At 43.5% G+C, this 16,837-nt stretch overlaps 1 protein-coding gene across 5 annotated transcripts in view; it reads right to left on the reverse strand.

The window, feature by feature from the left end:
* Positions 1-1,273: 1,273 nt before the first annotated feature.
* Positions 1,274-16,837, reverse strand: part of Nphp3 (nephrocystin 3) — a 45,406-nt gene continuing 29,842 nt past the window's right edge. For 2 of the 5 annotated variants that reach the window (XM_045136345.1, XM_045136344.1), the window contains 12 exons: positions 15,437-15,575; positions 14,795-14,959; positions 12,551-12,645; positions 10,707-10,829; positions 9,468-9,657; positions 9,083-9,324; positions 8,317-8,392; positions 6,986-7,113; positions 6,354-6,594; positions 4,569-4,694; positions 3,619-3,734; positions 1,274-3,044 (listed from right to left, as the gene is read on the reverse strand). In XM_045136345.1, coding sequence (XP_044992280.1) covers positions 2,864-3,044; positions 3,619-3,734; positions 4,569-4,694; positions 6,354-6,594; positions 6,986-7,113; positions 8,317-8,392; positions 9,083-9,324; positions 9,468-9,657; positions 10,707-10,829; positions 12,551-12,645; positions 14,795-14,959; positions 15,437-15,575 — 1,822 coding nt within the window. In that variant the 3' untranslated portion in view covers positions 1,274-2,863. Of the gene's footprint in view, positions 3,045-3,618; positions 3,735-4,568; positions 4,695-6,353; positions 6,595-6,985; positions 7,114-8,316; positions 8,393-9,071; positions 9,325-9,467; positions 9,658-10,706; positions 10,830-12,550; positions 12,646-14,794; positions 14,960-15,436; positions 15,576-15,856; positions 15,868-16,837 lie in introns of those variants that run through there. The other 3 variants (XR_006633972.1, XR_006633973.1, XM_045136346.1) reach the window with 3 other exon arrangements.

The following is a 16,837-nucleotide window of genomic DNA, read 5'->3' on the forward strand; positions in this document are numbered from 1 at the left end:
ATATTTACTGGGGCTAGACAGATGGCTTAGCGGTGAAGGTTCTGGCCTGCAAAGCCTATCAACCCAGGTTGGATTCCCCAATATCCATATAAAGCCAGATGCACAAAGTGACACATGTATCTGGAGTTCATCTGCAGTGGCTAGATGCCCTGGTAACCCATTCTCTCTGTGTTATAAACAAATAAATAAAAATTTTAAAATGATATTAAGGAAGCTTTGACTCTCCTCAAGTCACCTTTTCATTTTTTTTATTCCCCCTTCTGTAAAGTACTGAAAACAGAACATAGCAAAATTTGGTTATCTCCCCAGTGCCTATCAATTGTTTTGATTGGGTGGTTTACCTGAAAACCGTCATTTTGTTGTGAAGATGTATGTTGATATGAACATAATATTCCTGTTTGAGAATTTCAAATGCTACACAGAAATGTTTATTACAATGATTTTTATCTTTAAAAATGTATGACATTTTTAGTACAATAAATAAACCAAAATCAGTTTTATTATATATGTAAACAATTCTTTTGACATAGAATGATCATTCCTGTTAATTTGTGTCATAGTCACTTTGAATACCATTAGCAGCTTCTAACATTTTTCTGTTTGTTCAAATCTAAGTTTTATAGTAACAAATAAATATAGATTATTAAGAAATTTTTAAGGTGCTTCCAGCATACTAGTTGCAGATTATTTCTTCAAGTAGATTTTCTTTAAGTGGTTGAAACAATGTAATGCTTAGGGTGCACTAAATTACCAACATTGCTAAATAGCCTGACTTTAGTATGTTAATTCTAAGATCAGTGTCCAACATTTGTGAGTTGTCACTGGTACCTTTAACAGCTGACGGCAACCCCCAAGGTTATGCTGTGGCCTTATCTTCTTTTGTACCCCTCTGAGCCTCTCCCAAAAGGCAGAAGGGTATCCATTTACAAAGTCCTACCTAGTGTAAGTGACCATGATGGTGTGTGAGTCTTAACAGTGCTTCTCAAACTTGGGAGCCATTAAAGCACCCGGTGATGCAGCTGAGACTGATGGTGAGGCGGTACAGGAGAGGCCTCGGCCCTGAATCTAAAAGCTCCTTGGTGGTGTTGGGAGCTGAAGATACTGCTTCCCAAGGCACCCTGTGAGGTGGGGTCTCAGGGTCGCTAACCAAAACCTACGGACCGAGAAACTACTTGAGAGTCCTGGCAGCACCCAAGTCTACTAAGAAATGTTCAGTGACTTTTAAACGATTGTGAAAATGCAGCCTGCTGGTACAGAGTGAGGAAAAGAGAACTTGAAAGTGCACTTTTATTTTAAACCCATGACATCATTTTCACATCTTCAATCTGTACAATTAATACCTATTAGAATCTTAGAATTAAAAATTGGTGAAGATTTTACTATAAATACACAAATGGTAAAAACAGTATCCAAATGTAGCTTTATAAAACATATAAAAATACCAAATTTTCACTATCAATTGGCCACTAATTGACTTTGAGGTAAATCAAGACTGACTTAGGCCATTTAAGAAAGGAGACTGTCAAGTCCTTTTCTTTTTCTTCTCCAGTGCTGGGATTGAACCCAGAGGCAAGCATTCTGAGCTATATTTCTACCTCTCTTTTTCTTTATTTTCTGAAAGGGTCTCACTATGTTGCCCAGGCTGGCCTTGAATTTATATTCCTACTGCCTCAACCTCCCATGCTGCTGGGGTTGCAGGCCTTTACCACAGGCCTGGCTCATGTCTGCTACTGACTGGTCAGAGAATGCAGAAGAGCTTGCATCCTTTTGCACGGATGACTTCAGACACCGTCCAGATGGGTGTAAATACAACAGTGACAAACTGGCAAAGACAACAGGGAAAGCAGGGTGCTGGGCCCATCTTAGGGGAAAGTAGAGTAAAAGACACAAGGCAGGGGAGATAGCTCAGTTAGTAAAGTGCCTGCAGGATCTAAGTGATTCCTGGAACCGTAGTAGTGGGTACCTATCATCCCAGCTCTGAGGCGGTAGAGGAGGATCCCTGGAACTCACTGGCCAGTTAGTCTTGCCTGATTGGTAAGCTTCAGGCCAATCAGAGACCCTGTCTCAAAAGAGTTGTCCTACAGCCTCCACATGTATGTACACACACATATACATGAACTTTTTAAAAAGCCGGGCATGATGGTGCATGCCTGTATTCCAGAGGATCATAAGCTCCAGGCCGTCCTGGACTACATAACCAGATTTTCCCTCTCAAGCAAAAAAATAGGTGGTAGTCAGGAATTACAGTTTGTCTCATTGAAGATAGTTCAAACCTTTCATAAATGTCCCTTTAATTCTCGAGCCTTTCCTTGGAGGTAGAAAATTGGGCCAGGCCGTTGCTGAACGTCAAGACCATAAGGAATGAATGGCAAGTCTAAAGTTCTTGAGAGGTGAAAAGAATCACAGGGGGATTTTTTGTTTGTTTTTTTGAGGTAGGGTCTCACTGATCCAGGCTGACCTGGAATTCCCTATGTAGTCACAGGGTGGTCTGAAACCCACGGTGATCCTCCTACCTCTGCCTCCCAGGTGCTAGGACCAAAGGTGTGCGCCACCACGCCCGGCTGAGAGTCACAGTTTTAAACCGCATCAGCTTCCTCCCCAGCTCCGGTAGAATAGAGCAGGCCACCCCTCATGTCACCTTAGAAGGTTCTGCTTACCCCTCGGAGCTCGTGTGATAGGAAAATTCCTTCAGTCCACTTATACACTATCATAACTCAATGTAATCCAATACGATTTCATACAAATGCTGGTTGAATAACATTAAGTGAGAAAAATAAAATTTCTTAAAACACATAAAAATTTCAAATTCCAATGTTCCAAATGTTTGTCTTAGACACATTTGCGGAGAACTGTCACTGCCCTGTCACCTCTGCCCTTGAGGCAGGAAAACGTTAGGAGAAGGAGCTGTTTTTAAGCTGACTGTGTCTCCACTTGATGAGTGCCTTGAAGGAGCTTTTCCACCCAGAACCGATGTTTCTGCTTCTTTGATTTCCATTGCTCTTTTGTACAGCTCGGCAGCTTTTTCAAAATCCCCTTTTTCGTAACTTTGGAGGAAAACATAAGAACATGAGCTGTTAATAAGATGCTCCCCTCCCACCCGTTTTCCAAATGGCCTTCTGGGATACAGAAAACAAGTACAAACAACCTCATCTCCCCCTTTTTATTTTAGGACGCTCATGAAGATGGACTGGTTAGATAGGGTCCCCAAGCTCTCCTGTCTGCTGTGGAGGAAGCATTTCCACTTGCCACATGGGCACCACTAGCACCATGGTCTCCTGTCTGCAGTCAAGCGCAAAGAGGCGTCACCCGCCCCGTCCCGCGAGGAATACAGACAAGCACATGGAACTCAACCTACAGGCAAATTGCCTTGTCGCCCCAGAGGCGATTCAGTAGCCACTGGAAACCATCCCTTACTATGCGCCATGAGGCACACCTCCAAAATACAAGTCTTCCAACCTTTGTTTTGCTTCTGGATGCAACTTAAGTGTCTCTTAAAACTAGATAAGCCAAAACATTCTGCCACAAAGATTATATTCAGCAATAAATATTCTTCCTTTCTGTGATGAGTCCGAGCTATTCTCAAAGACAGGTATAGCAAAAGAGCAGAAAAATTCTTACCTGAGCACAGCTAAATTTTTTAATGTTTCTCCAACTCGAGGATGCATCTGCCCCAAACTATCTTCATAAATCTTTAATGCTCTCTCATACAATGGCAAGGCTTCGACGTGCTTTTTCTTATTAAAAAAAAAAAAGTATCAGTGCTCACTTACATAGATTGAAATTACCACATATGTATTCTATACTAAGCAGCCTGTTTTGGCAAGAACTTTGAAGACCTTTAATATCCTCCTGCAAGATGTAAGTAAAAGGATCATTGGTTGAATAATCATAATTGGAGATGCAGTATTATAGAAAGTAAAAGGTTTTAAATTTCAGACATTGCCACAGTATGGACACAACTTGTTTTTTATTTTTATTTTTTGTTTATTTTAATTTATTTATTTGAGAGCAACACACAGAGAGAGAAAGAGGCAGAGAGAGAGAGAGAGAGAGAGAGAGAGAGAGGAAGAGTGGGTGTGCCAGGGCTTCCAGCCACTGCAAATGAACTCCACACGCGTGTGCCCCCTTGTGCATCTGGCTAACGTGGGTCCTGGAGAATCGAGCCTTGAACCGGGGTCCTTAGGCTTCCCAGGCAAGCGCTTAACCACTAAGCCATCTCTCCAGCCCACAACTAGTTTCTTTATTGCACATTGAGTACCACAGAGGATGTTCCAAGCTTAAGATGGTATGCTACAGACAGGCATAGAACTGAAAAAGCTAAGTCTGTATTTTGAACCAAACACTCAGTTGGTATTTTAGCCTCAGAAAAGGGCCATCTCAGAAATCTAACTTCAATATTTTTTAAAAACTATTTAAACAGGGGCTCCAGCTCATCACCCTAGCCCAAAAAAGTTGATAGATAATAACCTTAAATGTTCTTTAATTTTACTGTGCCACTGACTCATTGCTATCTATATTTTATACCTTAAAATCAGTCATTTATAAAGAGTTAGAATGCAGCAACTTACCATTTGGCTATAAAGAACTGCTAGATTCACCAAGGCAGTAGCTACACTAGGGTGCTTTGAGCCAAAGGATTTCTGTCGAATTTCAACTGCCAGTTCATACAAAGGCACAGCTTTGTCAAGTTTTCCCTAGAAGAAAAATGAAATTATGATCTAACAAAAATACAAAGGCAATAAGTATTATCTGGTTAGAGTTTTCCCACAAATAAAATATGTTAAAACATTTATATGCTGGATGTGGTGGTGCATGTCTTTAATCCCAGCACTTGGGAGGTAGAGGTAGGAGGATTGCTTGTGAGTTCAAGGCCACCCTGAGACTACACAGTGAATTCCAGGTCAGTGTGGGTTAGAGAGAGAGATCCTTCCTCAAAACAAACAAATACACACATACACACACAAGCAAATTTGAGGGAAAAAAGTCCCAAAGACATTTTCTTCTAGTTTAATAGTTTACAGGTAACTGAAAATCTAACAGAATATGTAAACAAAGTTATCGTGTGTGTGTGTGTGTGTGTGTGTGTGTGTGTGTGTGTATGGGTGCACGTTTGCCATGGCATGTGGTGGGAAGTTAGGGGACAACGTCAGCATTGGCCTTCTCCTTCCACCTTGTCTTAGACATGTCTCTCTTGCTGTTCACTGTGAACACCAGACTGGCTGGCCCATGAGCTCTGGGATTCACCTATTGCCAAAGGGGTTTTGGGACTACAGAGGTGCACTACTGGCCTCTGGCTTGATGTGGGTCCTGGGATTCAGACTCCAGTGTCACGGTTGTGCAGCAAGTGCTTTTACCCACAGCCATCTCCCCAGTGCAGATCAAGCAACCCGGGCATTTTCCTTGATCATCTTCCAAGCTCTTTAGAGTCTCTCATCAGTCAGTTTCCAGTGAAGGAAAAGCAGATCTGCCACCATACTTTAAAGATGGCATCAAACTAAAAACTCACTTTCCTCCAACCACCAAACCCTCTCCAGAGTATTCTAATGATCTCTTTTTACTCAAAACTTGGGTTGAAGCAGGGTGTGGTGGCGCACCCCTTTAATCCCAGCACTTGGGAGGCAGAGGTAGGAGGATCGCTGTGAGTTTGAGGTCACCCTGAGACTCCATGGTGAATTCCAGGTCAGCCTGGGCTAGAGTGAGACCCTACCTCAAAAAAAAACAAAAACAAACAACAACAACAAAACTTGGGCTAAAACAGCAGCAACAGTTCTGTCTTCTGACTGACACATGAACTTTAGCAAGGGGGCCGGCACAATGTCCCAGGTCAGCCTGTTCAGTGCTGTGACTGCAAGAGTGGAAAGCAGATGGTGGGGGGGGGGTATATTTTTGGGAACAGATATAAAAATTCCCAACTTAACTCCTACACCAAGAATGGTCACACTTATTGTAGACAAAGTCAAAAGAGAATGAAAGAAAATAATTTAGCCAACCATTAAGATACCTTCTGAATCCCTGACAACTGGGTGATTTATGTTTATGGTGGTTTTAGACAGGTAGGGTGGTAGGCTGGAATTGTTAAATTCCTGAAATGTGACATAAAAGGGAGTACAATTTAGAATGCTAATGAACAGATTTGTACTTGGAATGTATTTGCAAAAACCCAATCAGTATCTTATATTGTGAAGTCTGAAACTGTTTTTTTTAAATGTTCTTAGCTATTTGTTAAAAATTAAATCATGATTTTAAAATTCGTCTAAAATAACCTATCCATCAGAAGATTAACTAACTTGCTGACTGTAATCATGGCATCCCTGGTATGTTGTAAACATGCAGGCATGGCAAGGGCTCCTTACCATGTTCTTATACAAGATGGCAAGATGCTTCACTGTGTATGCCAGGGAAGGGTGGTCCGGAGCCAGCGCCCGTCTGCGGATGTTTAACGCGCGTTCGTAAAGCTCCTCGGCCTCGCTGAACTGCTTCTTCTCATTGCACAGCGCGGCCAGGTTGTTCAGGGACTGGGCGCAGTCAGGGTGCTCTGCTCCCAGGATGCGCTCCCTCATTTCTAAGGAGCGCTTCAGAAACTGCTCAGCTGTTCTAAGAGGAAAACCCCGAAAATGATTTGAACAATCTGTTCTCTAGAGGTCCGAGTCCTGGGCCCAAGTCACGCAGAGAACTGAACCGCTTAAAGTGACGCGTTTGGCCCAAACCCACCCCGCAGCTAGCGTCTCCTCCTGCCCTTGCTTTCCAGGTAGTAGCTCAGCTTACCACCTTCCAAAGGAAAGCCAAACCCACAAACACAAACACTTTCAGAAACAACCTTTTTATAGGTTTACACTGATTATACCTAGGTCAAAGCAAAGGTAACCGTCAACGTGGCACTGGCTTGTTTGAATTAATGTTTTCTAACTTTGGACTCCAGAGACATGCAGAACAGCTTTGCACCAAGGGGGAGCCTCAATTTCACTAGGAACACCCCCGTACTCACTCAAGGTTATTCTGAAGATAGTAGAGAACACCCAGTTCATTGAGGGTCCGGGCATTGTCGGGTGTGTCCTTGCCCAAGGTCAGCTCTTCTAACTGCAGGGCCCGTCTTCGCAAGAGGGAAAACCCGTACTGCAGTGAGCAGAGTTACGATCACTGAGCGCCCCTTCGCTTCTGGAACCTAAAAAGTCTTCTGGAACTTAGAAGTCCTCTCTAGTCGACATGACGGTTATTAAAGGAGTACACTGAATGTGAAAGTTACGAACACATGCTATTTTAAAAATAGCCAGGTGTTGTGGGGCATGCCTTTAATCCCAGTACTAGGGAGGCAGAAGTAGGAGGATCATCCTGAGTTTGGGACCAGCCGGGAACCACAGAGTGAGTTCTAGGTCAGCTTGGGCTAGAAGGAGACCTTACCTCGAGAAAAAATTAATTAAAAAACAACACATACAGGGCTGGAGAGATGGCTTGGCGGTTAAGGCACTTGCCTGTGAAGCCTAAAGACCCAAGTTCAATTCCCCAGTACCCATGTAAGCCACATGCACAAAGGGATACATACATCTGGAGTTTGTCTGCAGTGGCTGGATGCCCTGGAACACCCACTCTCTCTATCTGACCCCCCTTCTCTCACACACACTTCTCAAAATGGATCAATAAAATTAAAAAAAAAACATGTATTTTCCCATGCCATCGTGTTCTCAAATTCATTAAAAATGCGTGAAAATGATTATGAGGCAGTTTAGCAAGATATAGCTCAGAGTGCTGCAAAAAGATTAGAAACAATATGCTGATAGTCACCAAGTCCATTTCTGAACACGTAAACATCAAATTCTTAGAAACGAGCATTAGTTGCATTTATTTGCTAACACTTCTCATGGAAAATAAATCAGCTTAATTAAATTAATTTATTTATGAGAGAGACAGAGAAAGAGGCAGATAGAGAGAATGGGCATGTCAGAGCCTCTAGCCACTGAAAAAAAACTCCAGACACAAGGGCCACCTTGTGCATCTGGCTTTGAACCTGGGTCCTTAGGCTTCACAGGCAAATGCCTTAACCACTAGGCCATCTCTCCATTCCTCAAATCAACTTTAATTTGCATCTTCCAAATGTTCTCCCATCTAGCTTTATAATTCTACCCTCTAAAAGCCCACTAGTTGTATGTGTCAACAATCTTAATATTTGAGCACACTGTAAATGAAATACAAAAGGTGAACCTGTGCTTTTCTAGAAGCCACTAAAATGTGCAGCTTTTAAATATAGGTCCATGCATCTGTGACATTCAGACACTCTTGTCCTTTAGTTTAAAATGCAACATGAAAGAAATCTCTGCTTACCAAGTTGCCTTTTCTCCTCATGGCTTTCTGACGAATTCTAGAGGATTTTTTCCTAAAATACTCAGCTTGTTCATATCTTAAAAAATAAAAAAAAATATATATAGTAAGCCAAACAAAAGAAGTCCATTCAAAGTGTCAATTCAGTGAAATGAGAACTCAGCCAACGTTTTTCATAAAGGACTTGAGAGTTCACATTTTAGGCTTCATGTGGCCTCTGTCACAACACCAGATGTCTGTCACTGGGGAATGGAAGCAACTCCAGAGATGGAAGCCCAACTCTAAACTGGCCTTAGACACTGGGCAGTGCTTTGCTGCCTCTGCAAACTTGAGTTCACATTGCCAGGGTCCATGCATATGTTAGGTGGGCATGGCAGCCTGCCTGTAATCCTAGAACTTGAGCAGAATGGGGTGGGTGGGTGGGGATCCCTGAGACAACATGGCTAGCTAAACTAGCCAAACTGGTAAGCTCTAGGTTTGGGTGAGAGACCTTGCCTCAGTAAACAAAATGGAGAGCCATTGAGGAAGACACCCAATATAAACCTCTGGCCTCAACATGCATGCACACTTACATACCCACACATGCATGTGTCACATGCATGCCCACTACACATACACATGCACATGCAGAAAGAAAGGTGAACTTTCTTTGTGTACCCCAAAGAGACTCAGATCAGCCACAGAGCCAAGCCTGTCTCTGCACAAGTACAACAAAAAAACCCCTCTAACACCCTTCATAAAGTCAGAGCATTGCTGACCTAAGCCTTACTTATTTTGTTTGTGGTACAAAGTTGCAAGGCCCTCAAGTTCTCGGGCAGTCTGTGGATGGTCTGCGCCATAGGCGTTTTCTGAGATTTCCAAGGCCTGCTTATACAGCTGTTCTGCGTTGCCAAATTTCTTCCAGTGCACGTACACACTTGCTAGCTGGTGCAGGGACTGGGCTACTCGTGGGTGGTCAGGATCTAGGGCTGTTTCTCGAATTTCGAGGGACCTCTGCAGAGGCACCACAGCCTGGGAATAAAAATGAATGGATGATTAGAGGCAGCAAAACATGGCAAGGGCTCTGCTGGTGAAATGTGAGACACCTGGGCACCACCCTGACAGGGTGTCACCTCCCCAGAAGGAGTGAAGAGGAAGCAGGGAGCCACGTGTACCTGACCGAGCAGGCCCAGGTCCTTGAGGAATCGGCCCAGGGTTTCATAGAGGTCAGCTAAGCAGGTCAGGCTCTCCTCGCCTTCACAGTTTTTCTCATATAGCTTCAGTGAGTCAAAATATTCCGTCGCCATTGCACTTTTGTCTCTGCCAACAAACTGCCAGTAACTCAGCAACTCGGCAAAGTGTCCTCTGTTGAAACAGATAATTCAATGAACAAACAAGCTAACTTTAAAATCCACTATAGAAGGGAAATGCTAAACTTCCTAGAGTTTTATTAAAAAAAAAAAAACTACTCATAAGCAGCATAGTTGGGTATGGTCAGACTTACATTGTGATGGACCCTACTGCTCCCCAGCTGAGACATCTGGAGTTGGCAATCTGACCTCCCATCCCTCACCACTTCATCGCTACAAAGTGGGTCATCAACTCCACCTCGCTCGAATGCTGCTGCATATGATCACAGCACACAGGTGGTCTTCCGCAGTGCTGGCTGAGACCACTAAGGTCAGCATGGTTTCTCACCAAGGGAAATTCAGCTGAACCTCTTGTATGCATTTCATCAGATGTAGTAACTGAGTTCACTGAGTTCACGCCAAGATTATTTGAAAAAGTTGTTCATGTGACAATTTATAAAAGACATCTTGGCATTTTCCTCACCTTGTCCTTCAGATGCCATTGGAATGGCACTGATTTTTATTTTTATTTATTTATTTTTTGTTGTTGTTCTTGAGGTAGGGTCTCGCTCTAGCTCAGGCTGACCTGGAATTCACTATGTAGTCTCAAGGTGGCTTTGAACTCACGGTAATCCTCCTACCTCTGCCTCCCGAGTGCTGGGATTAAAGTCGTGTGCCACCACGCCTGGCCAGGCACTGATTTTTAAATGACAAATCCCACTGTGGTGCTGGTGGGGTGTTGAGTGGAACCACTGGTTATAAATCTGCACCTCTAAAGAGAGATGTTCTGGACTAAGCAGCTCACTTTAAAAATAAAAATTGTTTGCAATGAGAGAGAGAGGGAAGGAGAGAAAAAGAAACACAGAGATACACACACACATACACACACACGGAATACGAATGGGAGCACCAGGGCCTCTTGTCCCTGCAAACATACTGCAGATGCATGCACCACTTCGTGCGTGTGGCTTTATGTGGGCGCTGTGGAACTGAACCCAGGCCATTAGGCTTGGCAAGCAAGCACCTTAACTCTGAGCTATTTATCCACGCCCACCCCCAACTCACCTTTTGTACAGGTTTTGGGCCACGAAGAGGTTGAGCAGGCAGTCATGCAGCTTCTGTCTATTCCCCTGCTGCTGGAGGAGCCACGGGAGCTCATCCGCACTTCTCCAGGTCACCTGGTCCTGGCTGTCAGGGAAGAGCAGACCATGCTGGGTGAGACCTCCCCCCAGCAAGAAAGCCTGGAGAGGCCCCAGGTGAACAGTGAAAGGAGGAAGACACATTTAACATGCATTTTTTTGACTTAGTATAACCTAATACTGAGAATGTTATGCCAGCATTGGAAACTTCCTACTCTGAGGAGGGTGGCCATGAGTTCGAGGCCTTCCTGAGACTACATGGTGAATTGCAGGTCAGCCTGGGCTAGAATGAGACCCTACCTCAAAGAGCCTCCCTCCAAAAAAAAAAAAAAAAACTTTTAAAGAAACTTCCTATTCCAATCATGAAAATAAATTTGCTGATATTCTAGACCATTAAGCAAACCATATCCCCAGGTCTTTATGTTTATGGGGAGGATGAAAAGACACTAAAACACTGAGCAAGAGGAGAAGTTAAAAAGCCAGGGCTTTAAAACTCTGCCATCTGAAAGTATTTGTCTAAAAGTCAGTCACTGAAAATACTTCAATAGATCTGAACATCCACAGAGATACATGCAATCATAAGCTACTTCAGTAGAATGAAAATAGAGGTAACAAAATGACCCTGCACTGATTTCACCTGTGTGTGTGTGTGTGTGTGTGTGTGTGTGTGTGTGTGTGTGTGTGTATGTTGTGCATGTAGGCATGTTTGTGTGTGGGAGCATGTGTATATGAGTAGGTGTGGTGGTTTGATTCAGGTGTCTCCAATAAACTCAGGTGTTCTGAATGCTAGGTTCCCAGCGGATGGAGATTTGGGAATTAACGCCTCCTGGAGGCAGTGTACTGTTGGGGGCAGGCTCATGGGTGTTATAGCCAGTTTCCCTTTGCCAGTGTTTGGCACACTCTCCTGTTGCTGTTGTCCAACTTATGTGGGCCAGGGGGGTGATGTTCACCCTTTGCTCATGCCATCATTTTCCCTGCCAGCGTGGAGCTTCCCCTCAAGCCTGTGAGCCAAAATAAACCTCTTTTTCCCACAAGCTGCTCTTGGGTGATTTCTACCAGCCATGTGAAACGGACTGCGGGGTCTTCCTCAACTGCTCTCTAACTTGTTACCTTAAGACAGGGTCTTTCAGTGCCTAGACCTCACCAATTCAGGCAAGCTGGCTAGCGAGCTCGTCCCAGGCATCCCCTGCCCTCCCCTCCCCAATGCTGGGTTACAGATGCACACAAGCACATCTGACATTCTTGGTGGGTCCTAGGGATCTGGACTCGGGAACTCATGCTTGCGTGGCAAACTCTTTACCCACCGAGCCTTTCCTTAGCTTTCCCCTAGGTTTTTAGGTCTAGCACATTGTAAGATCTTCCATCAATATATATTTTGTTCTTTTGACATAAACAGCAGAAGGAAAGGACTAATTCTTTATAGCATTTTTTGAGCAGCACAAGAGGTTGAAGCCAGGGTCTTGCATGTGCTAGGTAGGTGTTCCATCACCAAGCTACATCATTAGCCCTTTGAAAGTTACTGCTTTCTTTTAAAATGAGGTCTTGCTCGGTTACACAGGCAAGCGTTGGATTCATTCTGTAGTCCGGGCAGACTTTTAAACTGGTGATCCTCCTGGGTCGGCCTCCCTAGCACCTTGGATTACAAACCCACCCTATGAGGCCTGGCTAAAGTTTTACATCTTACGTTATTTTAAGCTAAGAAAGAGAAATGGCCCTGAGGAACAGTGTGTTACAGAAGGGACAGAGAAATAGCACAGACGTTCCTGTCACCTGAGCTGTGAGGTGAAATAGCTGATCAGCTTTTGCCTAAATGAAGAAATAACGGTGGCATCCTCCATGAACTCCAGTCTCACTGCTTCCCATGCCTAAGGAGAGGAAGAACAGCACTACATTCTACTTGAAGTAAGCCACTGTATGCTGAATTTTTTTTTTTTCCAAGGTAGGGTCTCACTCTGGCTCAGGCTGACCTGGAATACGCTATGTACTCTCAGGGTGGCCTCGAACTCATGATGATCCTCCTACCTCTGCCTCCCAAGTGCTGGGATTAAAGGCGTGCGCCACCACGCCCGGCTGTACACTGAATTTATAGGAGGGAATTTATAATTAGCTCACTTTTATAGTTACATGGTAGAAATAGCATTAGAAGTTTTATAATGACATGATGCATTTATTTTAGAAACAAGTTCCAGTCCTGAATGAAAAAAAAAATATGTATGTATGTATATCATGTGTGTGTGAAAAAAGTATATTCTATCAATAGAAGATAAAAGAGAAAACTAAGAAGTAATAAACATTTAATATTTACAAATTCAGTACAGCACAGTTAGGCCAAAGAAGTCATTTGTCATGTAACATATAATAAAGATTTTCATATAACATAATCATAGCACTGCATATAATAAGAATCCTATTAGCCAGTAGTTCTTAAAGATTTCCAACTATGAGATAGTTGGCATGTTTAATACCACACAAAAGCTTTTTGCTGCTTTGTTTTAGAAGTCTTGTTTTTAAATTTTTGTTTATTTGCAGAGAGAAACAGAGGGATAGCAAGAATGGATGTGCCAGGATCTCCAGCTACCGCAAATAAACTCCAGGTTCATATGCCACGTTGTGCATTTGGCTTTACGTGGGTATTAGGGAATCAAAATTGGGTTGTTAGGCTTTGCAGGTTAATGCCTTAGCCACCGAGCCATCTCTCCAGCCCTTAAAAGTCTTATTGTGGGGTTGGAGAGATGGCTTAGCAGTTAAGGCACTTGCCTGTAGAGCCTAAGGATCCAGGTTTGATTCCCCAGTATTAATGTAAGCCAGATTCACAAGGTGGCACATGCATTTAAAGGTTATTTGCAGTGGCTAGAGGCCCTGGTGTGGCCATTCTCTCTCTCTCTCTCTCTGCCTCTTTCTCTTTATTTCTCAAATAAGTAAATAATATTTTCTTAAAAAGTCTTATTGTGATAAGAACACAAAACATGAGATCTACCTTCTTTTAATTTTTTTTGTTTATTTATTTATTTGAGAGCAATAGAGAGAGAAAGAGGCAGATAGGTAGACAGAGAATGGGCACGTCAGGGCCTCCAGCCACTGCAAACGAACTCCAGATGCATGTGCCACCTTGTGCATCTGCCTTACATGGGTACTGGGGAATTGAGCCTCGAACTGGGGTCCTTAGGCTTCACAGGCAAGCGCTTAACCGCTAAGGCATCTCTCCAGCCCTAAGATTTACCTTCTTAATCACTAAAAAGCTTTTAAAATATTTTAGTTTGCCAGAGAGGCGAGAGAGAGAGAGATGGATAGAGAGAGAGAGAGAGAGAGAGAGAGAGAGAGAGAGAGAGAGAGAGAATGGGTGTATCAGGGCCTCTTGCTACTGCAAAACCTCCAGGTGTATGAGCCACATTGTACATCTGTATTACATAATTGAACCTGGGCCAGTAGGCTTTGCAAGGAAGCATCTGTAACTACTGAGCCATCTCCCCAGCCCCTTGATCATTTTTTTAAAAATAAGGTTTTGCTAGGTTGCAGGCTGGCCTCAGGTCTGCCTCAGCCTCCTGAGATTACATGCTTGTAACACCATACCTGACACCTCTTAGTATTTTTTATTTATTTATTTATTTATTTTTTGAGACAGAGTCTCTCAGCAGGACTCAAAGTTACTATGTAGCAGAGGCTAGCCTTGAACTCCTGATCTTCTTGTTTCAATCTCCCAAGATTTGGGATAATAAGACATGTACTATCATGCCAAGCTCCTCTTAATAAAAATTTCAGTATATAGTGCAGTCTTGTTAGCTGAAGAAACAACTAAAATCATATTGTAGCTACCACCCTTGAAATTAATAGCCACCTTATGAAGGAGCTATGTAAATCTAATAGTAGACAAGTTTTACATCTAACTTGAAGTCACTGCAAACAAAGGACAGTTATAATACCAAATTTCTAATTTTTATTTTGTATAACAAGAAATGCTATCTTGACATTTATAAGCCAAAAACCTTATTTAAAGATACATGGAAGAACATTTACCTGCAGATGTTGAAACTTCAGCAAGCCACATCCGTACGTCAGCAGACACATTCTGTGTAAACTGTGAATAAGGGAGGTCAAGACAGCCCAGGACATCTCAGGGTACAGTTCCATCAGCTCAGACTCACTCAACCCGTTGTGACTAACACCAACCAGGCAGAGGACCTAGGTGGGAAACGGATGAACACCATTCACAAAGCACCCTACAAGCCACAGTCCTTACCATGCCCGCGATTCATTAAAGGATGTAATTTAAATGAGTTAACAAATCAAGAATCAGATTTCTTATAATAAAGCACATTCATGCAAAAGGCATCAATCAAGAATGAGACTGTGCAAATAAAATCTAGCACACCAAGCATTATTATGATTACAGAACGGAAGTTTAGAGGAAGTTAGAAATGCGTGAAATGCACAGTTACACTTGTGATAGAACTCCGACTGCGGGAAGACAGCGGAAGGAAGTAACTCTTCTACTGCGACATCAGACAACACGGAGTAGAGGAGAAGCCAAAGGCCAGGGAGCTCAGGCCGCCTTCTTGTAGGTGCTCAAAACACAGGCAAGCTCCTATCATTTGCTCCAATTCACACAGCTATTGAGAAAGCGGCCAGTCTTCCTTGTCTTGGTTCATGACATGTCACCTGTCTCATCAGCTCTCTGTCCACATCGCTGGGCAGCGACTCCTGGATGGAGCGCAGGACAAGTCTGTACAGCGAGACGGTGTCCTGACACTGGAGACACTGGTGGAGGGTCCTGTCCAGATGGCCTGCCCTCCCAGCACTGAAGAGATCGAGAATACAGTTAATTTCTTACCCACTGCCAACAGCGGAGAAAGCTCTGGGGTATCCAAAAAACAATGATCGCTAGTTCTTCAGTACAACTGAGAACAGAAATTCAATTAAAAGGTGTAGGAAAATGACAGTTTGAGGGGGCTTCTAGAGTTGCTGGGGCTCTTGGCACACCATTTAATCCATTGCAACCAACAGATGCTGGGAGTTAATATATGTCAAACAATTACTTTGCATTGTGGAACATGAAAATGAGTAAGACAAGGTTCTTACCCTCTGGAAGCCTGATGCGTGCGTGCAAGAAGCAGAAACATAATGATAAGCATCATCAGTCAGCCATGTGTATGAAAATTGTACAGTCCCAGTAGTTTGAAAACATTCGGGTAAACTAAAGACATTCAGCAAGCAGGCCAAACCTGGTGGAACACTTTTATAATCGCAGCTATGTGGGACACTGAGGCAGGAGCATCCCAAGTTCAAGGCCTGTCTAGGCTACAGAATGAGTTCAAGGCCAGCCTCTAAGCTCACTGAGCCCCTGTCTCAAAATAAGGGGCTAGCTGAGAGGCAGAACATTTGCCTAGAATGCACAAAGCCTTATGCCCAGGCTCTAGTACTATGAAATGCATACATACATACAAGGAGAGGGCGTAGTAGAGTGAAAGCATGTGACCCGCTGACTAGGGGCAGATCCTGGATTGTAGCCCTAAGGTGTCACTGGTGGTGGATCTAAATCCCAGCCCAAAGGTAAGGAACAGTCTGAGCTCTGGTGGGATCTCTGCTGTTCTTTGGTGTTGCTGGCTGCTGGTGGTCTCTCTTTCTGCTTGGATCTGTGAAAGGGGGCCAGCTTCTTCTGCCATCAATGGAACTCCTCTGGATCTGTGAGCCTGAAATAAATCCCTTCCTCCCAAAAAACTGTTTGGTCAGATGTTCGTCCCAGCATTACTGGAACAGAGGGCTTAAAAAATATATTTTATTTATTTACTTATTAATTTATTTGAGAGGGAGAGAGGCATTTGAGGGGGGAGGCAAGAATGGGTGTGTCAGGGCCTTTTGCCACTGTAAGTGAACTCCAGACACATGCACCACCTTGTGCATCTGGCTTACATGGGCACTAAAGAATTGAACCTGGGTCCTCAGGCATCGCAGGCAAGTGCCTTAGCCACTAAGCCATCACTCCAGCCCCCTTCTGGCTGTTTTGATTAGAGGTTTATTTGTTTATGTACATGTGCCATGGTGCTCTGAAGTGCCTGTGCT

The sequence above is a fragment of the Jaculus jaculus genome, chromosome 17 (genome assembly GCF_020740685.1).
Source record: "Jaculus jaculus isolate mJacJac1 chromosome 17, mJacJac1.mat.Y.cur, whole genome shotgun sequence".
NCBI classification, from domain to species: domain Eukaryota; kingdom Metazoa; phylum Chordata; class Mammalia; order Rodentia; family Dipodidae; genus Jaculus; species Jaculus jaculus.